Consider the following 25,364-nt stretch of genomic DNA (forward strand, 5'->3'; position numbering starts at 1 on the left):
TTCCATACCATAAAAGTCAAAAGAGATTCATATTATGTAAAGTCAAAAGAGATCCACATTATGTGCCTTTGGTGCAATTTACTTCCATTTCAACGTAAGAAAATAGTAAAAAGGGGATTGGCATTGTGGATGGCAGCATTCCATACTGCAGTCAGTTGAGTCCTGACTGCTCCACTTCTTCTTCTCTTCTTTTTTTTTTTTTTTTTTTTTTTTGAGATTTTGTTTATTTGAGAGGTAGAGTTACAGACAGTGAGAGGGAGAGACAGAGAGAGAGAGGTGCCAGGAGCCAGGTGCTTCTTCCTGGTCACCCTCATGGGTACAAGGCCCAAGGACTTGGACCATCTTCTACTGCTTTCCCAGGCCATAGCAGAGAGCTAGAATGGAAGAGGAGCAGCCGGGACTAGAATCGGTTCCCATATGGGATGCCGGCGCTGCAAGTGGAGGATTAACCTACTGTGCCATGGTGCTGGCCTCATGACTGCCCCACTTCTAACCCAGATCCCTGCTAGTGTACCTGAGAAGCCAGCAGAAGACAGCTCAAGTACTAGGGTCCCTGACATCCATGTGGGAGATCAGTACGGAGTTTCTAAGTCTTGACTTCGGTTAAGCCCATACCTGGCTGCTGTGGGTATTTGGGGAGTGAACCAATGGATGGAAGATCTCTCTGTGTTTCTCCCTCTCTGCCACTCTTACAAAGAAATAAATAACTTGTTTAAAAAAGACAACAGAAAAATGATACTTTTTATACATAAGAGCAACCTATGAAGACCATGTGTTTTCTGTTCCTTTCATGCATGAAAAATGGAAAGCTGTACTCTCAGCCCTAAGTACCCACTGTACTCACATATTTAAAGAAATTGTTATAGGGGTTTGGTGCTGTGGCATAATTGGTGAAGCCACTAGCTGTGGCACCAGCATCCCATAAGGGTACTGGTTTGAGACCTGATTGCTCCACTTCAGATCCAGCTCCCTACTAATGAGCCTGGGAAGGCAGTGGAAGATGGCCCAAGTACTTGGTCCTCTGCACCCACATGAGAGACCCAGAAGAAGTTCCTGGCTCCTCGCTTTGGATTGGCCCAGCTCCAGCCACTGCAGTCATTTTGGGAGTGAGCCAGCAGATGAATGATCAGTCTCTCTCTCTCTCTCTGTAACTCTGCCTTTCAAATAAATAAAATAAACCTTGAAAATAAATAATAAAAAGAAATTATTGCATAGAATTTCAAAAACATGTAAAATTAGAGAGAAAAGTATACCAAACCTCTATGTAGTTACAGCCCAACTACAATAATTTTCAACTCATTCCTCAATCAAGTTTCATCTGTACTTTCATATGCTCCTTTCAATCTTGATTATTATGAAGCACATATTCCATGTCAAAAATTCAACCATAAATATCTTAGTATGTGTAAGCAGAAAAAGGAAATCTTCTAAAGACTGAACTACAATATGATTATCAGAATTAAAAATTATCTGGGGCTGGCACTGTGGTGTAGTGGATGAAGTCACTGCCTGCAGTGCAGGCATCCCATATGGGTACTGGTTCGAGTCCCAGGTCTTTGGGCCCCTACACCCATGTGGGAGACCCAGAAGAATCCCTTGGTTCCTGGCATCGCTTTGGTGCAGCTCTGGCCATTGCAGCCATTTGGGGAGTGAACCAGCGGATGGAAGACCTCTCTCTCTCTCTGCATCTGCTTCTTTGTAACTATCTTTCAAATAAATAAATAAATATCTTTTAAAAATAATTAAAAATTATCCCATTCAATCTAAATCATTAAAGTCACATACTTTTTGAGACTAGTGGATTGTGTAAGTTATTCTATTAGTTTACCCAGGTTTCTCTTAGAACCATAAAAATCAACTTACATGTTGCTCTGGTTAGGGATGAGTTCCAGTTTGTTTGACCTAGTTCCTCATAAAAGGTAACTGAAAAGAATGAGTTTGGAAGAGGAGGGAAATGAAAGCTAACAACAGTGTGTGTATTTACAAGAAGACTGGAAACATTCCATCTAAGACTAAATTTATATTTTTCTTGATCCATCCTACCAGAAAATTTTAATGTTTGCTATACAAATTGAGGATGTGAGTCAAAGTAGTCATATTATAAGAGAAGTTACCACAAAAGAGTTTCGTCCAGTTTTATGTGTTGTTCAAAGTGGACATTACCCAGTACATCAACCAAAAAGCTTCTATGAACATCTATCTTCATTTGTAAATTCACACATTAACTGCTCTCCATAATGGCACTGATAATAATATGACTTTACTCAGCATTCTTTCTTTATAAACTGACTACTGTCACATGCAAATTAAGTTTAACCATAAATTCTCAAATGCCACCACAGTTACTCTGCCCTAGTTTCTGTGATGTGGTTGATTTTTTACACACAAAGAATGTTGATATTAGACATGTTAACTCATTAGGATTGTACCTCAATAATGTTTCTATCAATTTAATGCCATACCAAAGATCATTTGTAAATGAAGAAGACCAAAAACTAATTTTCTAGTCGTCAACACATGCACACTCTGTGATTGTTAAGAGGAACTACTCAAGGCTCAATCTATTCTGATTGACTCAGTAGATTTCACTTCCTAAAAATAAGAAAAACTTTCAAACACAAATTTTCAACAAATGCTACACACATCTGAAGCTTAACTATGTGATAATATAATGAAAAGTTAATTCAGATTTACACTGCAACCATTAATACTACAAGTTAATATTATTCTATAAAGTATAATTTTAGGTAACTTTGGACTAAATTAATAGGAAAATAAAAAGTTTACTTAAATATTAAAAACAAGGTCACTGTTCCCCACAAACACCATATGTAAAAATCTAAATGTATATTTTCACTACCATCTCATCAACACATCATCACTGATCAGCCAGCCACCTCCTATATTGTTTATTACTCAGATAGGCACATATGCTTCAAGTGAATTCTTTCTTTTAAGTATTTTTAAAATAATCATTATTTATAGAACAATTTACCTTCAGAATAATTAATTACTTGAGGCATACTTTTCTTAAATGATTTTCTTAAGAAAAAAAAAACTGCTTATTTTTTTCTCCTTGAAAGGCAGAATGATAGAAAAAAGAAGAGAAAAAAAATAACAAAAAATTTTTTAAAAATTTTTAAAAAAGAAAGGCATAATGTGAGAGAGAGAGACAGAAGGAGAGAGAGAAGGATCTCCCATCTGCTAGTTTACTGCACAAATGAGTAAGTTAAGAGCAGCTCAGGTATATATCAAATATAGTCATAGTACAGTATCTCCAACAGAAACTTAACTACTTCTTGAAAGAATGAATTGAAAGAATAAATAAGAATAATTAACAGTGATCTTAAACTAAATGCTCCAAGTATGAGAGATATTTGGTTTCGGTGCTGTTTTATGATGGACAAGAAAGCTCTCATGAAAGCAGACAATTACAGTTTTCATTTAGGAGGCCCACACAAACATGTACAAACAGTCAGTAAAGGAGCACAGACATTTGGATTAGACTTCTGCTTCCTCCTGTTATTGCTATGTGACAATGGACAATTCATTACAGAATGTAATGATATAATTATCTATTTTAGGGATATCATATATTAAGTGAGATAAATTACTTCACAATTTTATAAAGTGCTACACAAATTCCAGGGTGTATAACTGCTATAAAAATAATTTCAAGAACAAAGGAATACAGTAAGGAAACTGAGGAAACATACTATCAACTAAATAATCCCATTGTGCAATGTCATAAATAAAATTTGAAAGCTGTAGAACCATTAGTATACACAGATTAAACATACTTGTAAATAGAAGATATCATCTAAGTGATACTATCAATTGCCATATTAGGAAAAATTAAAATTCCAGGCACTGCTGGAAACACTATCTATAAATTAACTCATTTGACCCTCTGAGGTACACTTATTACTTCCATTTTACCAGTAAGAAAATGGAGATTTTATATAATTTGACAAAGATCATATAGTTAAGTAGTACTAAATAGAAAATCACAACAAGCAAGTCTGTTCCAAGAGTCTAATCATTCCATCACCATAATATAGTATTAAAATGTAGTAATTCTGCAGTCAGAGATTCATAGCTGTAAGAAAATCTCCAGTGGTCCATTTTCAACACAGAATGGAAAATTACTGTTAGCTGACTTGCAGATGTAGCAAAACTCACTATTCAAACAGAATGGAATGGAGCACAAGATGCTATGAAGCAGCCAAACCACTAAAGGAAATTACAGAGAAGAGGAAGGTAACTTTCTACCTTAGGCTGATGTCCAGGAAGATTGCACACTCCACAGTACTCAGCCAATGAGGAACCAGGGCAGGGACCTACCTGTGTGCTAGGATCTAAACTGCATGCTCTAATTACTCCAGGGTGCTTGCTCATCAGACTCCATCTTGCATGACTGATAATAAAGCCTTGCTTTCACTGCACATCCTGAGTCTGAGTCCATCTCCCGAGAGAACAGATGAGTATATTTCCCACAACAGCCAAGGTTAAACAAAGTTCAAAATATGCTGTCTCCATTCATAAATGAAATAGCAATCTATTTTGATGAAATTCCAAGTTTCAAAATAAAGGAGCTATTGTAATCTATCAATTTTGTTTACTTTAATAGAAAAGTTTCAGCCTTTTAATAGGCAGATGCAAATATATTTGAGTAATTACAGTATTCCTTGAGACATTTTTATACAGGAAGAGCTTTTCATTTTACATATTTGTTGCTTGAATCTAATTTGTAATTTGAATGCATGAACTCTGGGAGTTTATACTCTGTAGGCTCTTAACGTAATGGGATCATTTTAAAACACCTACAATAAAAGGTCTGTGTCACAACCAACTAAAGTATTTCCAAAGTGCCAACATCTATTACTGTCCAGACACATGGCAATACAGTAAGCATTCACCTAATTCAGTCACTAGATTGAGAGTCAAGCATCTTCTCTACAAGATTTCATTTTCTCACACCCATCTCCTCCTTTTCATTACTACGGCATCGCCCTAGTTCACGACATCACTGTAATGTTTCGGACAACTTTAGTAGCCTCTGTGTAACTCTGAAAATCAAAGAGAAGCTCTAACATCTTATTTTGTCACATTTACCCAGACAGACATGACATGTAATCAAAGAGATAAATACCAATTTAAAACATTCTTAAAGGCAAATATTGTCTTCTTATTTGTGGTACTGAAGTCACAAAATTTCACTGAGGCTAGAAATTTGAAGGCTGGTTGCTTTTGAAGGAAGATACAACAAAAGATTGTCTCTTATTGCCTTCAATGTGCTCACCTGAGCTGGCTTTTCACCTCTCTTACACAACTACCAATTTTTCCCTCAATGGTGCTGTCTAAATACGGAACATCAATAAATCATTTTAATCATGTCATATTAAAATCAGAGTATATTGATTTTCACCTATTGATTTTTTGTGAATTGCTATTTTGAACACCCTAATATATTGTCTTTGAAGTATTTTAAAGAAACATACAGGGAATGTAATTAAAGGAAAATTAATTTTACTTTTAATTGAATTAACATCTTTGGCAGTAAATTAAAATATGGCCACATGTCCAACTGATAAAATATACCCATTCTTTTTTGGAAGGAAGACTTGAAGCACACAGTTTACAGCATGTGCCTCTCAGGAGCTCAAAAAACATTCTTAGTTTCCCAGAAAAAGTAAAGAATGAAAACATGTCCTTACTTTGCACCTTGCATGGTAATCCTCACCATTGCTGCTACATAATGTACTCTGACAGAAAAGAAGATGTGGAGAAGTTCAGGGCTGAGAAGATAAATGTTGTGTTAATGTCCCATTAACTTGCGGAAGTGAAAGAAAATGCTCCCTGCTTTACTGCCAAGGGCAGAGCAGAAATGCTGCACCTGGAGTAACAGGGCTTCAAAGGACGCCTCGAGCTAGGTGATCATTCAACTTAGTATTCTGTGCAAATTCTGCCGTGCTTATTCAATTTATTAAATAACACAGATGTTTCAGAAGGAGAAAAAAAGCATCTGACACCTCTTCGGAGGCATGACTAATAGGCCATTATGACAGCAATTAAAGAGTAACCACTTGCAGCCTGCAACAAGGAATTGACACTACTACCCTGCATTTCTTAGGTTTTTTGTTAATTACATAAAATTTAGGTCTCTAATGAATTTCAATTAAACCAAAGTAGGGCATGAAATGGAAGGAAACGCTGGTGAAGAATTATTTGCTCAAAGTGCACACTGGCTGAACACATTATGTTTTATGGCTGAGGTTTAATATTTCCTATTGGACTCTGACTGATTTATCGTAGCTTCTTGGCAGACCTGCAGCCTTCAAAATCATTTTCATATCAGTGTGTCCAACCAAAGTAGTAGAAAGTAACAAAAAATGTCTGGCATCCTTAATTAAATTTGAAGAATAACAGGATATTCATCTCAGATAATTAATACTGTGCCCACCTATTACTTTCAAATTTAATTTTAACTTCTTGAGAATAGGGGTGGTGTTTCAGTGTTCTCAGCTCAGATATGAGAACAGAACCTGGGACAAAGCACCAATCAAAGAATATTTCATAGATAAGAAATAAGTAAATAAATAAGCGGATTTGAGATTTGAGGGGGAATGATGGCTGAAACAATCCAGTCCTATACTATTTTCAAATTAGGAAAATGTTTAAAAAGAACAGATGTATTACTAGTTGCTCTCAAGTTCAGAGCTGTAATATTCTCAGAATGCTTCTTATTACATCTATACATTTAGATGCAATGTATGATAACACATTGCAGAACTATTTAGATTTTCTAAAATTTTGCTCTTTCCTTTACACATTCATCATTAATTAGGGTAAGTCCAGTGAGGAGCTGAGACCTTATCTATAAGTGGGTTTTCTTTATTACATCTAGTGTTTTTCAAGTATGTGTTGACTAGATTAATTTGATAATTTATTTTTATTAAATAATAGAGGTACTTTGCAATAACATCTTCAAATGATCAACAAACGCTACTCTTCATACAACATGAAAGCTGCATAAGGAAATCTGAAGGTGGGCAGGAAGGAACGCTGTGTAAAATCTGTGTGTAAATGGAGAAATCTTCCGGTTTGTTGAAAATTGAAGCTTCTGTTGACTACTAAGACCCCACTGATATGCAAGTATAGAAATGATGGAATACTACTTTAGAAATCTCAAACCGTGCTTTATGAACAGTTTTCTTTAGGAGTAAGGAAGGCTTGAACCAGAGATCACTGTACATACTTCTTGGTATAAAAGAACAATGAAGAAAAATTCAGTCTTACTGATTTTGAGTTAGAGCTGGTAGTATTGCAAGTAACAAATGTGGTTCAAAGATAAATTGAAAAAAGTCAAAATGTGAAAAATTGAAGGAACTCAACAACAATAGCTACTGCATGGAACAAATGGATCTAAGGTTTAATATTCTTATGACTCATTCTCAGATTTTGAACATGATATATGGTATGTAAAAGGGCTTAGATACTCAAAGACTGTAAAATATTATAAGGGTTTTTCATGATTTATTTAGAATATTGTCTTTGTTTAATGCAATCTCAGGCTGCTTCTATGTCTTCTAATGTCTGCTAGACATTATCTAGAAGGCAATGTGTAGATGTAAGAAAAAACAGATAAATACAGATATGTAAGTATACATTTATAATACATATAGAATGAAGCAAGCACTTAGAAAAACATATATAACATGTTTCAGGAGAGTGTTTACTAATAGCGAACATTTAAGTGAGAAAAATTCTTAGTTCATACAGAATTAAAGTCTTTGAATATCTTTCCTTAATATGCAAAATTCTGCAGTGAGACTAGGATGATATTATTCACTACTGACATTAAGTGTGGTTTAATATATTATTTCAAAATCCAAAATATTTCCAAATTTGTCACTTTTTGGTTATTGTTTACTTAGTAAAATACTCCTTTGATATTACTCTGATTTAGCTTCTTTTGAAATGCTACCTAAACACTATTTTCAGTACTTAAGAATTTATGCATTTCCTCATTTTCTAAAAGTAAAATTGAGAAGTATTTCAGAGTACAAAAGGGAAATAATGGATGTTTATAATTTATAAATATTATTGAACACAGCCTCACATGAAGCTATTAGATGAATATGAAAAATCATGGTGTGAATCAAGAACTGATTAGCCACTTGCCAGGGGGACTATTACCACTTGGAGAATGCACACTAATACAAAGAAAAGTTGTGGTGATGTAAACAGCCACATAATGATAACGTAACAATGACAACTGGACAAGAATCCCATGGCTTTCATGCACAATGGACATATTACAAACTGCTCACAGACTTCTCAAATGAAATGCATACTACTGGCCCTGAATTTCTTTTTTTCAAAAAACTGATAAGCGTTCACTAAAAAAAGTATACAGAAAGTAAAGCAAATAGAATTTACCTTGTTTTACATTCAGCCAATCTCACTTTAGACTACAAGATAAACAACTATTTTGTGAAATATTTTATAGAATAAACTTTACTAATCAAAGACTTCTGCCAAGCTACTAGTAGTGTTTGACTCTTAACCCAATTATGCTCCAAAATCAAGCACCGTAAAAAGATGAGAAGTTTTGCAACATGTCTGAACGTCTGTGATTTAAATTTGTAGCTTCAAGAAAATGATTGAAAGGTGCAGGTCCTGTATGGAGGCAGAGGGTATAATTTTATGTGGCAGCATAAAAATCTGACTTTCTTTCAGGAGAAAGCCAAGTTTTAGTTTCTTTACACCCTTGAGAACCACACCATCCCACTGAAGGCGTGAGTCAATCCTCAAAGTTTGTCCTGCAGTCAACAACCTCTCCGCAATTATCTTCTGCTGATAGAGTGGAAACACACTTGCAAAAAAATGGTTTTGTCTTCTACTAGCATATCTAAATTTATTTAACACCATTTTTAAAAAGGCACTGCTAAGTTTGCAGGACTATTATTGTTAACATAGCTTAAGAAGCAATCAAGAACCTACGGGCTGAAAATGATTTTTGCTGATGCCAAATCCTTCTTCCTCCAACATCTCCCTGTACTACAAAAAACTTACCCAGTATCACGAAGGGATAAAAGGAAGAAAAAGGACATCAAGAAAAACCAGGCCGGCGCCGTGGCTTAACAGGCTAATCCTCCACCTTGCGGCGCCGGCACACCAGGTTCTAGCCCCAGTTGGGGCGCCGGATTCTATCCCGGTTGCCCCTCTTCCAGGCCAGCTCTCTGCTATGGCCCGGGAAGGCAGTGGAGGATGGCCCAAGTGCTTGGGCCCTGCACCCGCATGGGAGACCAGGAGAAGCACCTGGCTCCTGGCTTCAGATCAGCGAGATGCGCCAGCCGCAGCGGCCACTGGAGGGTGAACCAACGGCAAAAAGGAAGACCTTTCTCTCTGTCTCTCTCTCACTATCCACTCTGCCTGTAAAAACAAACAAACAAACAAACAAAAAAAAAATGTGGTTGGTGTTATGGTGTAGTGGGTTAAGGCACCGGCACCAACTTGCAATGCCGGCAACCCATATGGCACCAGGTCATGTCCCTGCTGCTCCACTTCTGATCCAGCTCCCTGCTAACATGCCTGGGAATATAGTGGAGGGTGGTCCAAGTGTCTGGGCTCCTGCCACCCACATGCAAGATGTGGATGAAGCTCCTGGTTTTGGCCTGGCCCAATCCTGTTAGTAAACCAGAGGATGAAAGGTCTCTCATTCTCTTTCTCTCCCTCTCTCTCTGCAACTCTGGCACACAAATAAAGAAATAAATTTTAAAAAAATGGATTTAAAGAAAAACTAAAGTGAAATATAAATTAAATGTGAATTCAAGTAGAGCACTTAAACATCTGACTCAGGTGGCAAAGATGTCTAAGGGTTCATTAAAATTAAGTTATACATGAAAAAGAAATAAATGATAAAACATAGCAAATCAACTAAAGAAATTCAAACATGAGATTTTAAAAGAATAATTTAAAGTAAAGCAGTTATCAATATTACTTTTGTAACCATTAGCATAAAAAAAGAGAAATACTAATAGGGAGTATAAGGAAGACAGCCAAGTTGCTAATTACGCCTTGATTATACCTGCCATGCTGTAAGACAAGAGGTACACATCAAATGCCCACAAGGCTCAATCTTGACATCTTTGTCATTCTCTGCACAAATTTTACAGAGCTGAAAAGTGGAACCCATTTCACAATATAATTCATATTGTTCCTGTAATTTAAAACAAAAAGAGGTAATGTTAGCATATTTTTAGCATGACCAGTTAATACTGAATTATTTAAAATACAATGTCTTACAGTAAATCTCACACATGATCCTGTCAGAATTATGCTACCATTTAAGACCTGTTCTAACTAGATAATCATGTTTTGGTCTACAGAATTCATTTTTAAAAGGTTTCAGCAAGGGCCAGTGCTGTGGCATAGCGGGTAAAGCTGCCGCCTGCAGTGCCAGCATACCACATGGGTATCAGTTCAAGTCTGGGCTGATCTCCTTCCAATCCAGCTCCCTACGAATTGCCTGGGAAAGCAGCAGAAGATGGTACAAAAGTGCCCTCGTGGAAGACCCAGAAGAAGGTCTTGGCTTCTGGCTTTGGATTGGCACAGCTCCGACCATTGTGGCCAACTGGGGAGTGAACCAGTAGCTGGAAGATCTCTCTTTCTCTCTGTCTCCTTCTGCTTCTCCTTCTCTCCCTGTGTAACTCTGACTTTCAAATAAATAAATATTTTTTAAAAAATGGTTTTAGCACTTAGGAGATATTTTAGAAGCTTTAATATGGCTACTTAATGTTTTGTACTATTCCTCTTGGAAAGGACTTGCTTCAACAGTCAGCATAATCCAAAAGACAAACTCCACTGTTTTAACATCTTTCCTTTTCCATAAATGCTGCATGCTCATCTAAACTGCCAATTGGAAAAAAAATAATTCTAGCCAAACTCTAAATTTTGTTTCAAAGGTATCTTTAGAAATTCCAAAATGAAAAAAAGCAACATGTGTGGCCAGCACTGTAGTATAGTATATGCAGGCATCCCATACTGGCACTGGATTGAGTCCTGGCTGCTCTACTTCCAATCCAGATCCCTGCTAATGGCTTTGGAAAGCAGTGGAAGATGGCCCAGGTGCTTGGGCCCCTACACCCATGTGGGAGACCCAGAAGAAGCTTCTGGCTCCTGGCTTCAGATAGGCCCAGCTCTGGCAGTTGCAGCCAGCTGGGGAGTGAACCAGTGGATGGAAGACCTTTCTCTGTTGTTCTCCCTCTCTCAGTCTATAGCTCCGCCTCTCGAATAAATAAATAAATCTTTAAAAAAAAAGCAATATTTGCAGGATCATCCCTACATGGCTTACACTATGGCCACTTATTACTTCACATCATCTCCAATGCACAAGAAACATTTAATTTAACAAAATAATCAGAGATTCAATAAATTTAAATTTTTTTCCTCAAATTCCAAATTAAGTATATGAGCCTAGAGTACATATTCTTTTCCTATCACTGTCAGTAAAAATAAATACAACAACCCAAACTTGTTTCTTTAAACTTCTATTTTCATGATGTGCTGGGATTTTAAACTAAGAGCACTGGGCAGAGTAAAATTCTCAGTGCTCAAAGACTGAAAAGATCTATGTCACAAAGAAGATACTCACAAATAGGGTGGTGAATACAAAAGGAATATGAAGACTTCTTTTAAGAGAAACACAAAGAAAAGGAATTATGTAATAAAAATGTTGATAAACCATTAGGTTTTAGTCTAGTTAGTGCCTCTGTTGTGCATGATCCAGAGTAGGTTAAATAAGTGACAATATTTAGTCTACAAAATATATTTAGTCTACTAAATATATTAAAGTCTTGGTAAAACATATATATATATATAGACATACATATACATGTTTGCACATGCATATAGATAATACCTATTCTGTCATTATATCTGTTTATGTGAATACTAATTTTTAGGGAAATTAAGGAAAAGACAAGAATGAATCAAGATGGAAAAGAAACAAATTCAAAATCAATTATAAATTACTGACATCCCTCAAACAGGTAAGTACTGCGACTAGTTATGACTATCTGCAGACCAAATCTGCAATTATAAAATACTCCAATAAGCTGCATCACAGATGCAGAACACAACACAACCTAAATTGCAAATATACCAAGAGTAACTTAAGGGAATGATAAATTACTCCTAAAGATTTATTTTTAAATAATGGCTTTCTAAATAAAAGGAAGCATCTCTCATGAAGGTCATAATATGTCTACTAGAAAATTCAGTATCACTCCAGGACTGAGAAAAATTACAACCATATACCGAGGATTCATATACTAAAATATCAATTTCTATTGTGTTTCACATAAAAATACCACAACCATTAGGACTCAAATCTGGAGAATTACTAATAAAGTAAACCATCATTCACTGTATTCCCAAAACTACATTTTATCTCTGGTTTGGTTTTTAAAAATATTTTTATTATTTATAACACAAAGCATGAACATATCTAAAATATAGCATGTTTTAAAAGTAGACTGGGGTGCTGGCACCGTGGCTCACTTGGTTAATCCTCTGCCTGCAGCGCCGGCATCCCATATGAGCGCCGGGTTCTAATCCCGGTTGCTCCTCTTCCAGTCCAGCTCTCTGCTGTGGCCGGGGGGGGGGGGGGGGCAGTGGAGGATGGCCCAGTGCTTGGGCCCCTATACCCTCATGGGAGACCAGGAAGAGGCACCTGGCTCCTGGCTTTGGATCGGCATAGTACCAACCGTAGCAGCCATTTGGGGAGTGAACCAACAGAAGGGAGACTTTTCTCTCTGTCTTTCTCACTGTCTATAACTCTACCTGTCAAATAAATTAAAAAATAAATAAATAAATAAAACTAGACTGTATGTAAAATAAAAATTTAAAGTTTTATTTTTGGTCTTTCCTTCCTTGATTCCTCAATACTTTTCACTCCCTCAGTCAAGCACTTGCTGCTTTGGAGCTTTTTGATGTTTTCAAAAGAATATGCATAATGTTCATACCTAGTAACTGCCTATTTATTTATAAAAACTAAACTTTACAAAGTAAAATGTTACATAATTGAGCTTTATATACATGGAATTATTTTACAGAACAAGATGCAAAAATTCCCATGTGAATACACAGAGCTAACTATTTTCTGCTAATGACTCCATGTAATACAGTATGAGTATTCTATGGTTACCTTAATCTATTATTGAACTTTGATAAGTCTGTAGTTTTTCACTTTTATGAGAAATTCCACAATAAACAGCTATTATTCAGATCATTGTATATATGTGCACATGATTTATGAAGTTCATGGAACTTTAATGAAAGTTCATGGAACTCAGAACTAAAAGGTTATTTTGGTGCAAAAATTTTTGAAATCCATGCATATGAGAGGTTTTCAAAGATTTCATGGGAAACACATATTATTAAAAAAACACACATGGATTTCAACATTTTTTATGGATTAATTTGTTTATTTGAAAGAGTTATAGAGAGCAGAGAGAGAGAGGTCTTCCATCTGCTGGTTCACTCCCCAAATGGCTGCAACAGTTGGAGCTGGGCTGAACCAAAGCCAGTAGCCAGGAGCTTCTTCCAAGTCTCCAACAAGTGTGCAGGGACCCAAGCACTTGGACCATCTCCCACTGCTTTCACAGGCCATAGCAGACAGCTGGATCAGAAGTGGAGCAGCCAGGACTCGAACTGGCACCTATATGGCACTGCAGGTGGCTGCTTTACCAGCTACAACACAGCGCCAGCCATGTATTTCAATATTTTTGTGCGATAATATAAATTTTCTGTTCTATTTCAATGAACTATTTAAGTACCCTCACATATAGATGGATTTTAAAGTCAAAACATCTTTTGACTTTAACTAGTATCACTCTCTAAATCAGTTTTATCAACTTGCATTCTCACTCATAACCTGTGAAACTATCAACAGAACACTTAGAAAATCATAAGTATCTTCAATATGGTTCAGCTACCATACAACTCTAAAAGCAATGTCACACAATTGTTCCAATTGTTTTGTAATTTTCTAAACCATTGCCCTCTGGTCTTATCTTTCTACCAATAGATTTATCTATCAATCTCCTACACACAAATGCTAATATTAGATTGCAAGCAAGTATAATAAAAGCAGAAAATTTTTTCCAAAAATAAAGTAATATTCTTTAAACAGTCTCAAAATTCCTTAAATATCTTTTATACTAAATACCAGTGCTTGATTTTAAATATAGTAAAAAGAATCTTGTTTATTTATAAGGTATTAAGGATACTTATTTATTACACTTTTCCAGAATTTCTTCTTACCTGTGTAACTTTTATATGATCGTGGGGTGTAGGTTCACATAATCCAGTTAAATCAGGATTATAGCTCCTCCCATCAGGATAAAGATAACTGAATTTAAAGAGAAACTTTATTATCTTAAGGATATGTTTTAATTGCACTTAAGGTTACATAATAAGATTTTTTTATACTTAAATAACACTTGGAAGTTTCCCTTTTCTATAACATGTCAATATATAATCTTTTATTGTTTCCATAACATTATTAATTTTTAGAACATTTAAAATACAGAAATAATTTTCATGTAAGAACTACATAATTAATATAAACTCAGTTACTAAGCAACCATTTTCAATAAGAATATATTTCATATATGGCCTTTATATAAATTTAAATTTCATTTTATATGTGAATTTTTTCTACTCCCAAATACTTTGGATATGTATCTATTTGCAATGATTTTTTCTTTCATCTGAAGCACAGGTAATGTGAACTAGATCATTTTACACCATACTTAATACCACATGGAGGCAAAACAGAATCAAAGGTCACAATATTCCCACAAGTTATTCAAACACTTCCATGGTGTGCCTGTTCCTCTAATTTCTCATTCTCTTTTCCTAAATCATCTTCCATTCTCCCTAACACATTTGTGCACCTGTGTACATGCACACACATTTTAAAAACTTAGAAAATGTTAGAATTCCATGTTTCACTGACTTCAACAAAGCTGTAACATAAGATATAACACATGATGTCAGGTTCTGTTATCAGAGGAAACTTAAATCTAAACTAAAACAGTAATAATGCCATCTTCCTGTGTTAAACAGCTTATAGGCTTTATTCAGAAATTCATTAAAATTATGGTTAACAGGGTAGGCACCTAGCACAAAGTTGATGCTCAGGACAGCCACATCCCATATCAGAAGGCCTGATTCAAGTCCCAGCTTCTTTGCTTATGATCAGGGTTCTTGATAATGCACAACTTGGGAGGCAACAGGAAATGGCTGAAGCACTTAGACTGTCATCCTTGCTGCAGACGTGGATTGAGTTATTTATTTCCTTTTTTTTTAAAAAAAGATTTTATTTATTTATTTGAGAGGTAGAGTTACAGACAGTGAGAGGGAGAGACAGAGAGAAAGGTCTTCCATCTGCTGGTTCACTCCCCAAATGGCCACAATGGCCAGAGCTGAGCCGACCTGAAGCCAGGAGCCAGGAGCTTCCTCCCAGTCTCCCATGTGGGTACAGGGGCCCAAGGACTTGGGACATCTCCCACTGCTTTCCCAGGCCATAACAGAGAGCTGGATCGAAGTGGAGCAGCCAGGATTCAAACTGGTATACATAGGGATGCCGGTGCCACAGGCAGAGAATTAAGCTACTGTGCCACTGTGCCAAGTGGATTGAGTTCTAAGCTCATAGCTCAGGTTGGTCAAGCCATGATTATTGTGGGCATTTAAGGGATTGAACCAGTGGATGAAAGATAGATCTCTCTCTCTCTCTCTCAATCTCTCTCTTTTAAATAAAATGAAAATAAATGATTATAAAAAATTATAGTTATTGTTTTGTTGAATACCTCTTTGATTAAAAAAGTAGCAGTATTACTGCTGGATTTCATCAATTATTAAACTATAGCAACCTATATTTAGTATCTTTCTATATTAGATGGCTTGAATGAAAAACTAAGAATATAATACTATAATCATGAATATTTTAAAGACAAAATTATATCAAAACTCTTTTGGTAAGTAAATGTTATAAATTACTAAGGAAAACTAGAAAAATGCACTGAAAGGATGGACAGTTCTTACAGTGGAAGGCACAGCTTGGTGAGATACAATTTTTTTTTAGATTTAGGAAAAAGTATATTTTATGCCTGAGTATGAAACATATTTGGAGTGTCATATGGGTGTGGGTGAAGGCTGATAAAATTCTATACATTAAATGAAGAAGGGCAAGCAAAACCGGGCAGTAACTTTCTTTTCATACTTTAAAATGGCCAACTAAAAAATTTTCACATCACATGTTATCATGTCAAGAAATCTCAAAATCCTAGGAAAATTTCAGAAATGATAGCAGAGGTGCTAGAGAAAACAATCACTGGTTCTATTTAGCCAATCTGAGGGACTATTTCATAATTTCTCTTCTTGGTACACTCAAGGTACTGCTGCAGACCATCCCTTTTTAATAGGAAAGAAGGAGCAAAGAATCTCAGCTGGTTATTAAAACAGACTTTTCTATCATCTATGTCATATGATGTTGGTTTAGCTGTAAGGAAAAAAAAAATTGACCCTAACAACTGCAGCACTAGATGATACCCTCTGTTTTTACTTATCCTAAAAACCACCCTCTCAAATTAATGCAATAAAACAATTTTCATTCTTATCTATGTTTTTATTTTCCAACAAAATTACCAAGGCACTTGGAAGGTACCTGGGGGAGTGTGATGATAACAGTAAAGCTGCACAAGAACCCCCAAGCACTGCTCTATTGAAGAGAATATGCTACAATTTGTTTCTTCTTATTTGACTTTTAGAAAATTCATAGAAGGTATGAAAACAATAAAAATAAGCTATATCAAAAACACTCCATCTACAGATTTGCTCACTCATATCATCTATTTATTTTTTATTTTTATTTTATTTATTTATTTTTGACAGGCAGAGTGGACAGTGAGAGAGAGAGACAGAGAGAAAGGTCCCCCCTTTTGCCGTTGGTTCACCCTCCAATGGCCGCTGCGGCTGGCGCATCTCGCTGATCTGAAGCCAGGAGCCAGGTGCTTCTCCTGGTCTCCTATGCGGGTGCAGGGCCCAAGCACTTGGGCCATCCTCCACTGCCTTCCCGGGCCATAGCAGAGAGCTGGCCTGGAAGAGGGGCAACCGGGACAGAATCCGGCACCCCAACCGGGACCAGAACCCGGTGTGCCGGCGCCGCAAGGTGGAGGATTAGCCTGTTAAGCCACGGCGCCGGCCTCATATCATCTATTTAAAGATTAAAACTTTATACTACCTGTGCTTGTATACGAAAAAAAAAAAAAAAAAACAACCCTCAATCAAGGTGAACATACATGCATGAATCTCTCATTTCTCAGCTTATGGATAAGTGACAACAAATAGTAAATTAATGAAAAATAAAGGAACAAAAGACAACTACATATTTGATACCACAACTTGCTACATTAGCTAATTTCTTAAAAGCTTGTGATTTTTAAAAAAATATATTTATTTTTATTTCTTTGAAAGGCACAGTTATGTCCACTGGTTCACTCTTCAAATGGCCACAATAGCTAGGGCTAGGCTAGATCAAAGCCAGGAGCCAAGAGCTTCTTCCAGGACTTCCATGCAGGAGCAGAGGCCCAAAGACTTGGGCTATCTTCTATTGCTTTCCCAGGCACATTAGCAAGGAGCTGGATAAGAAGTGGAGCAGCCAGGATTCAAACTAGCATCCATACGGGATGCTGGCCTCACAGGCAGCAGCTTTTCCTGTTACGCCTCAGAGCCAACCCCAAAGCTTATGACTTTAAAAATGCATTCTTTTTCTTTGTGTAGGCTCTTGAACAGATCCTATCAATTTTTCACCTTTTTTTGATATTTTTCTGTAATTACAATGTAAAACATGAAACTGAAATCATTTGTTTTTGCTAACTCAGTGGACTTCTATGGCTTAGTTTTATAGCACAATCCTTGATGCAGCAAGTCAGATCCCTGGTACTCTAAGTGGGTAAGCAAAGCAAATGGCCAGAGAAGGCAGCATTATGAGTTGACATTGAGTACAAGAAAAGGAAGCAGAGAATGACGTTATAGAATGTGTAAGAGCCTCATGTATTGATCAGGAAGGTGTTTAACAGATCGTCCAAATCTTGTGTGTAAGTAAGATGGGAGAGTCATTATTAATCTAAACACAAAGGAGAAGAATTACCCAAGTTTTTATAAAGGACAGAAAAACTACACTTAGTTATTGACAAGGTATTCTATGACATGGATTCATTATTTGTGTAAATAAATGAAGGGTATAAAGAGAGAAAAGACAGAAATGAGACAGAGAAAGAAAAGCATTCCAGTTAAAAAGTCCAAGCAGCATTCTGAGGGTTACATGAGGCACCAGAAATCAATGATTCCACAAAATTTAATATATAAACAACTTTACATTACACCTATATATCTATAACCTTCTTTTCCTATGAAAAATAAAATAACTCATGCTGTAATTTGATGTTGGAATGTATCTGCTGTCACATAATTAGATTTAAATAATTAGGTTATTTTAAAATGACTACTTAAAGCAATGAAAAATCACAACTGAGCATCCATTTCTCAGTCTTGAGATAAAGAGCAAACAGCCAGATCATCAGCAGTTCTATCCATTCTCCCTAATGCAAAGCAGTCTATTTTTTACAGTTATGAATCACAAGCACCCTCACTTCCATTTCTCATACTTACAATCCTTCCCTGCTGCCATCAATCAGGGCTTGAAATAAGGGCTTGTTATGAGGTATTGTCTGTAAGATATTGCCATCCCCAGTCACATAGCCAATGGCCCACTGTCCCAATCGCGTGCAGCTTAACCGGAAAATATAGCTATAAAACAGGAGAAAATTATGCTTATTCATATTCAAAATGCAAGTCAACTCCTAAGCAATTTTTTTAGCTTTAGCTGCTTTAAGGAAAATATTAAAGAGGATCTTTTATAATTACTGATATAAATTTTTATCAGTTATTTTATAAAACAACACTGTACATCTCCCACTTATTACCAATCTGTGGAAGAAACACTGATAATCCTTTCATTTAAAAATCTCTATCGATCTGTGAGAGAAATAAATTAAATAGTAAACTTTCAAGAGATTTGTAACCATCACCATCAGAGATGCTGAGAATGAACATGTTGGTGGCATAAAAAGCCCATGACATAAATCATTCTGTGGGAAGTATCATTATGTGTTCAAAATCACGTATCTCAAATCTGTTCTCTTTACATTAAAATGTAGATATCGGAAATATTCGTAAAATTTTTTAAAAAATTAAAAATAAGTAAACATTTATCTACTTCAGACAGAAACTGAACCAGTTTCTATTGTAGAATTCAATATATCACTTTGCAATTTAAACAAAATTATGCAATTTATTTGTGAAATCACTTTGCTTAAAAATAATACCTTTTGTCTCAAGAATTTCAATCATTCATCTTGAATTTTAAAAAAAACTCAAAAGAGCTGAACTGTATTAATTAGAAAGCAAGACAGATGAGTTCATGGTTGTTATCTAATCCTACCAAGTTCAGTATCTTAAATACAACAGGAAGTCAAAATAGTATAACATATAAATCAAATAGAAGACAAGTTCCTAAAAATCTATCCCCAGGGAGAGGAGACTATGATTTGGCTTTAAATTCATTATTATCATATATTTATTCATTTAGTTATTTATCTGCTTATTTCTGTTTAGATTATTTCTCTAATTATACCTAGTCTTGCCCACATGATATTCATGTCTGGATTTTACAACCCATTAATCAAAGCAAGTCAACTGAAATCTCTTGGCTATATTTGAGCTGCTATATGTATGTGGCAGAATTAAGTATTTCTGTTCAATATACTTTAGTTACTAACAAACCAAACACTGTGAAGGAAATGTCAAAAGATATCATTTAGCATAGATAATGACTATAAAGTCACTGGATTTAATTAGCTTATTTACTACTGCAAAATGATTTTGTATTTAAAGAAAATTAGGTCTTTAAAGAAAATAAGATTTCAGGCTTTATGTTTCAGAACTTTATATTGGGGATAGAACTTTGGTGAAAGACATTTTCCAGGAAGTCTAAGAACACTTTCCTTTAGATTACCTAAAAACAGGACATTGACTTGTCAAAAATTGGCATTCTCCCTCAGATGATCAGATAAAATAGTTTCACACAAACTAATGGCTGTGATGCTATAGGAAGATCCAAAAATACACAAAGTCACCATAAATTATAATTTGGAAGATCATTATTAAGCTGTTAAAAAATTAATATAATTCCTTCAAATGAAGAGTCAAATGTCAAAATACTACACAGCTGTGTGTATCATAGATCTCAGAACTTCCAGAGAATGCTATGAAAATGAAGAAGATAATTACAAGTCTGCATTTTAGTAAGTTTAAAAGTAATTCCAAATTTATTAATATATTAAGAATCTCATATAATACTGAAAATCATACGTGTGAAACTGCTGTGTTAAATGAATATCCTTTTATGTTGTCCTAAACATTGTGTTAGGGTGATGTTTCTGAAACTGATTATATCAAAAAAGGTTCAAAAGGTTTATACAGAGAAGACATTAGTACTAGCAGTATAAGAGCCACCATATGGCTTTTTAGAATAACTTCTTCCTCTCTTCTACTGCTTTCCTTTGTCATTATATTTGCACAACATTTTTACATGATTATGTTGCTGACACTTTTGCTGGTAGCTACCCTACCCAACCTTATGAAGTAAATTGTTGTTTTATTTTTAGCACTTTTTAACATAAACAAATGGATTTATTTCATGTTGAGTGGGTGGTTTAGAGTTCAAGGCCAACCATTAACACTAAGAGCCAGACAATGTACATTTCATCTAGATTTTCAAATGTAACTTCACTAGGTAACTAATGTTTTATTAGTTGGAACCCAAAGAATTCACAAGCTAAAGAACTCAAATGTCCATGGAATAGACACAACTATTTTCTTCACTGTAAAGTCAAGGAGGTGGAACAGTTTCTGAGAAAAGATCAGTTAAAAACAGATATTCTACAAACTAAATAGATACCAAAATTATTTGTTCATTGTAAGACTTTTCTTCCCAACACATTTTAATACACACACCACACTTTCCACATAACATACTACAGTCTATTTATTTCATTTTTTAACTATGGGGCAATATCCTTTAATGAAACAAAATAATTCACCTAAGCTACTGTCAATGCACAAATTATCTGACCTGCTCTCAAGGTCCCAATGAAAATTAACTCTGAAGATGTCAACAGGAGCTAATTTTTTATACTTCTTGGTATATACCATTTAAATTCTTAAAAAGGAAAAAATATGGAAATGTTCATTATGGCAGAGATGAAAGGAATCAAAACTACTAGCTTACACAAACACCGTATGTGCTACAAATCGAATAAAAATGATGCTTAAAAAAAGGCAGACTTAAAAACAATTCATCCCTAAAGTGAAATGATTTCTATTTAGAAGTCCATTGTAATTATATCTCCTCCTAGAATGTGGGCAATCGGCAAACAAGTTTCTAGTCTTCCTGTTGCTGTACACAGTACTCTGCTGCCACTGGAAAGGTGTCACAGCACAAATGTCTACAAATGGGTCTAATACATTTCTAAATGGAATATATGGGAAATGCTCTGAACCAGGTTCCAGACAGATCTTCTGATCCCAGATCTGCCATTACAAATGTATGATGCCTTGGCCAAAAGCAGAAGGGCTGACCATCAACCTTTGTGAGTAACTCAGCTTTTTTTCTGAAAAAAATGAAACAGATTCGGAGTCTGCAAAAATATTTTCAAGGCCCCAAAACAGGTACAGATTCTAACAATGGGCTGATAGATATTTATGTACTTATATGTACATATCATATACTTATATGAATATGTATATGCATTAATAGGAGTAAATATTTTCTTACATGTATCTGTCATAAATCTTAACTGAATATCTCAAAACATCCTAAAATAATAACATAAAATTGATCTACTTATTTTATCTGTATTCAAATACCTATATGTAATTTTGTACACAAACATATGTATCACAAAAACTGTCAATATGTCCAAATCCTTCTCTGACTTAAAGAGCAGAACTCTGAGGATTAATGAATCTATTAAATTTATCAAATTGCATAGTAGCACGTCCATTTTCACATTATAAACACAAAGTGTCAGCAGCACACTGAATCAATTTAAAGTGTTCAATTATAAAGCACTGTTTTTGGATTTTCCCAACATCCAATCAGTAACACCAATGAGCATTACTGATTTCCTTAGGAATGAACCATAGAGGAGTTTATCTTTATATACAGCACATAATATCATTGCTGAAATGCCTTACCTTCCAGGTTTGGTACTGTATTTTTGTAGTCGTGCTTTAACTTCGTCATAGGTGAGAAATGCCATGTAACCCGGATGTGTGACAGCTAAGAAATTCCAATTCCGTAAAATAGAGCCCCATGGCTAAAAATATAAATTTTAGAAAATATTATCTAGAAAACATCAGCTGTCAATTACATGCCAACCCATCATTTAACCACTTAGTGAAACTCTCCAGGATATTTTTAAAGTTAATATGAGCTTACATGGTTTATGTGAACCTTGGGAATCTAAGAAGAAAAATGCAACAGCTTATTCTTTGTTAAAGAAATGTGATTAGGAAGTGCTATGGTTTGTCCCCACTGAAACTCAGGTTGAGGCTTAATTTTTTAATACAGCAGTACTGGGAGTGAGGGCCAGGTAGTTGGCGTTTGGGTCATGGAGTGGGGCCCTTGTGAACATCTCCCCCAGAAGTGAGGGGGTTCTCTTTCAGAGGCAGGCTAGCTGCTGCCACAGGTGGCTGTTACAATGCCAGTTGCCCCTCCTGTTTCGTTGCTTTGCATGTGTCTGCTTTGCCCTTCTTTCCATGAGAACAGCACAAGGGCCTCATGAAAAGCTGAATAGATGCCCGTACTATGCTCCTGGACATCCTAGCAAAAATAATCCTCTTTTAAAAATAAATTATCCAGGTTCACGTTTTCTACTAGAGCAATGGGAAATGGACTAAGATGCACAGAAAACAAATTTCTTAAAAATAGGGAAGAGGCAGCAACAAGGAAAACCACACAATCTCTTCTGTACAGATTCTATTCTCAATATAGTACTTATGATCCTTTTGACACATAAATCACACAGCTCTTATGTTCAAAAATCTTCTGTTTTTAAATGGAAGTCAGTTTTTATAAGGACAAGGACTTGATCACTTGGCCTAGTAGGGTCTGACTCCACTTCCCTTTCAATCCCCATCTTCTAGCCGCTCCCACTTTGTACATCTTCTACAGCCTCACAGGCCTCTGCTATTGGCTGGAATGCAGAAGGCCCTGTCCACTTCTGCACCTTTGTACTTGCTGAGAACTTGATCTCAATTTCCTTCCCTAAATACCCATGGGACTCCTCTCTCTAAGTGACACTCCTTCAGTGAGACCTTCTCGAACACTGTTACCTGTTGTCACATTCCTCGTCTCCACATATATCTACTGTGTTAGTACTGCCTCTCCAGGTGCCTCACCGAATACACTAAAAAACCAGAGAATTTAGGTGCTTTGGCAAAGGTTATACGTTAGACCAGAGTTACCAAAGGCAAGGGACATGTCTGTTTTGCTCAACCCCTTGCGACACCAGGACCTAGTCACATAGTCTGATCCACAGTAAGGCAGAGAGAACTGTGTTTGATCAGTTCCTCCAAACAGTGACTTGTCTGAAGGCTGGTGTTTCTGCCATGGTAACAAGCTATTATACTCACATATGGTTTATCCTTACACGATCATGAAATTAGGAAAAGTTTATTTAGGATTTAAACATAAGTTATGTAAGAAACCTTTCAAAAATATCTGGATTACATCAAAATATCAATCTCACTTATCTAATCTGTTGTCCCCTCAGTTACTATGGCAGGAGAAAAAGGCCATCAATGACAGAAAAATGAGCTTCAGGGCGTGAATGAGTATCTGCAGTATTTTTCAGTTGGAAGCTACATTTATTCCAAGGAATTGGCGGCACACTCTGTCTATTGTGCCAGATTCTAAGCTCTTCTCTTGTACGTGAAAAAGGAAAAAAAAAAAAAAAAGGTATTTTATGTTGTCAAGTTCAAGGTGTTGAAATAGTCTTCCTAGCCACAATTATTGGTAGAGAGTTCCTGCTTTTGTTTGCTTTGAGACTTGTTCCTCATAATTATTAAGCAACTTTCAAATTTACAAGGCGAAATTCTTCAAGGGTTACATCCCTTGAGATGAGGATAACAAAGGAAAGAACGATTTAGTAATTTAGTAATAAAGACGGTTGTTGTTGTTGGTTTACTTATTTATTTATTTATTTATTTTGGCCTTTTTGACATTACAAAAAAAATCTTCCGGGTATTTCCCCATCATACTAAAATATGTAATCATATTTTTTAAAGGAAATCTGGAGAATGCTAACATGAGAGGTTCTGTGTATGTAATTGAAAAAATTGTTTTTAATTTTCTTCTTAAGGCATGACTAAATATTGCATAAAACAATACTTGGAAACATATGTTTAAAAAAAACAGAAATAATTGCTCATCTAGACACTGGGTTTTGTTTTTTGTTTTGCTTCCCGATTTAAAAAGAATAAGGATGGAAAGAATATAAAACAAATATTTCAGTCATTTCCACACAAATTAATTGAAGGGTTGTTAAACAATACTGAACTTTATAGACAGTCAATTCACAGATTAAAATACGAGTGAAAAAAAAATGAAACTGGAGTTTAAAGTCAACTGCTGCAGTATTAAGCAACCACTGGTTAGTACATAATCCAGAAGGCTGGCTCCTAATTGCAAAAATATTTATGTAATAGAATGAGTCTGTGTACTACTTTTCTTGTTAATGCAACCCACTCGGAACAGTCAGAAACATGTGGTACTTTTGCATTTTGTTTTTCTTTTTAAAGTATCTTGCAAACTAATGGCTAAAAGAAGACAAAACAAAATGCTTTGGAGAATAAGAACTATATTCAGAATTTGTTTCTGAGATTAATGGTATTATTTTCTCCACACATGAACACAAAACTATTTGGAGATATTCAAATGAGTACAGAAATAATGATGTAAATTAAAGAAATAAGTCTCTCCATTCTCTCAAAATCTACTACTTTCAAGAGCCAATTACTGACTTACAATTTAATTTGGAATAAGAGGGGCCTTGGCTTGCTTGCCCAAATATTCTCTATAATATTTAAGTTATACAAGTTTCATGTATTTCATATATATAGATTTAGGAACAAAGTGATACTTCCCCTCTATCCTCCCTCTCACC

General features: G+C 35.5%; 1 protein-coding gene across 4 annotated transcripts in view; it reads right to left on the minus strand.

Annotated features, from left to right (window-relative positions):
- CBLB (Cbl proto-oncogene B) overlaps positions 1-25,364 on the minus strand; it is a 238,091-nt gene that overhangs the window by 78,276 nt on the left and 134,451 nt on the right. For all 4 annotated transcript variants that reach the window (XM_062207509.1, XM_062207500.1, XM_062207492.1 and 1 more), the window contains exons 6-9: positions 22,393-22,514; positions 18,745-18,882; positions 14,332-14,419; positions 10,094-10,225 (exon numbers count right to left, since the gene is read on the minus strand). In XM_062207509.1, coding sequence (XP_062063493.1) covers positions 10,094-10,225; positions 14,332-14,419; positions 18,745-18,882; positions 22,393-22,514 — 480 coding nt within the window. The remainder of the gene's footprint in view (positions 1-10,093; positions 10,226-14,331; positions 14,420-18,744; positions 18,883-22,392; positions 22,515-25,364) is intronic.

The sequence above is a fragment of the Lepus europaeus genome, chromosome 2 (assembly GCF_033115175.1).
Source record: "Lepus europaeus isolate LE1 chromosome 2, mLepTim1.pri, whole genome shotgun sequence".
Classification (NCBI taxonomy): Eukaryota; Metazoa; Chordata; class Mammalia; order Lagomorpha; family Leporidae; genus Lepus; species Lepus europaeus.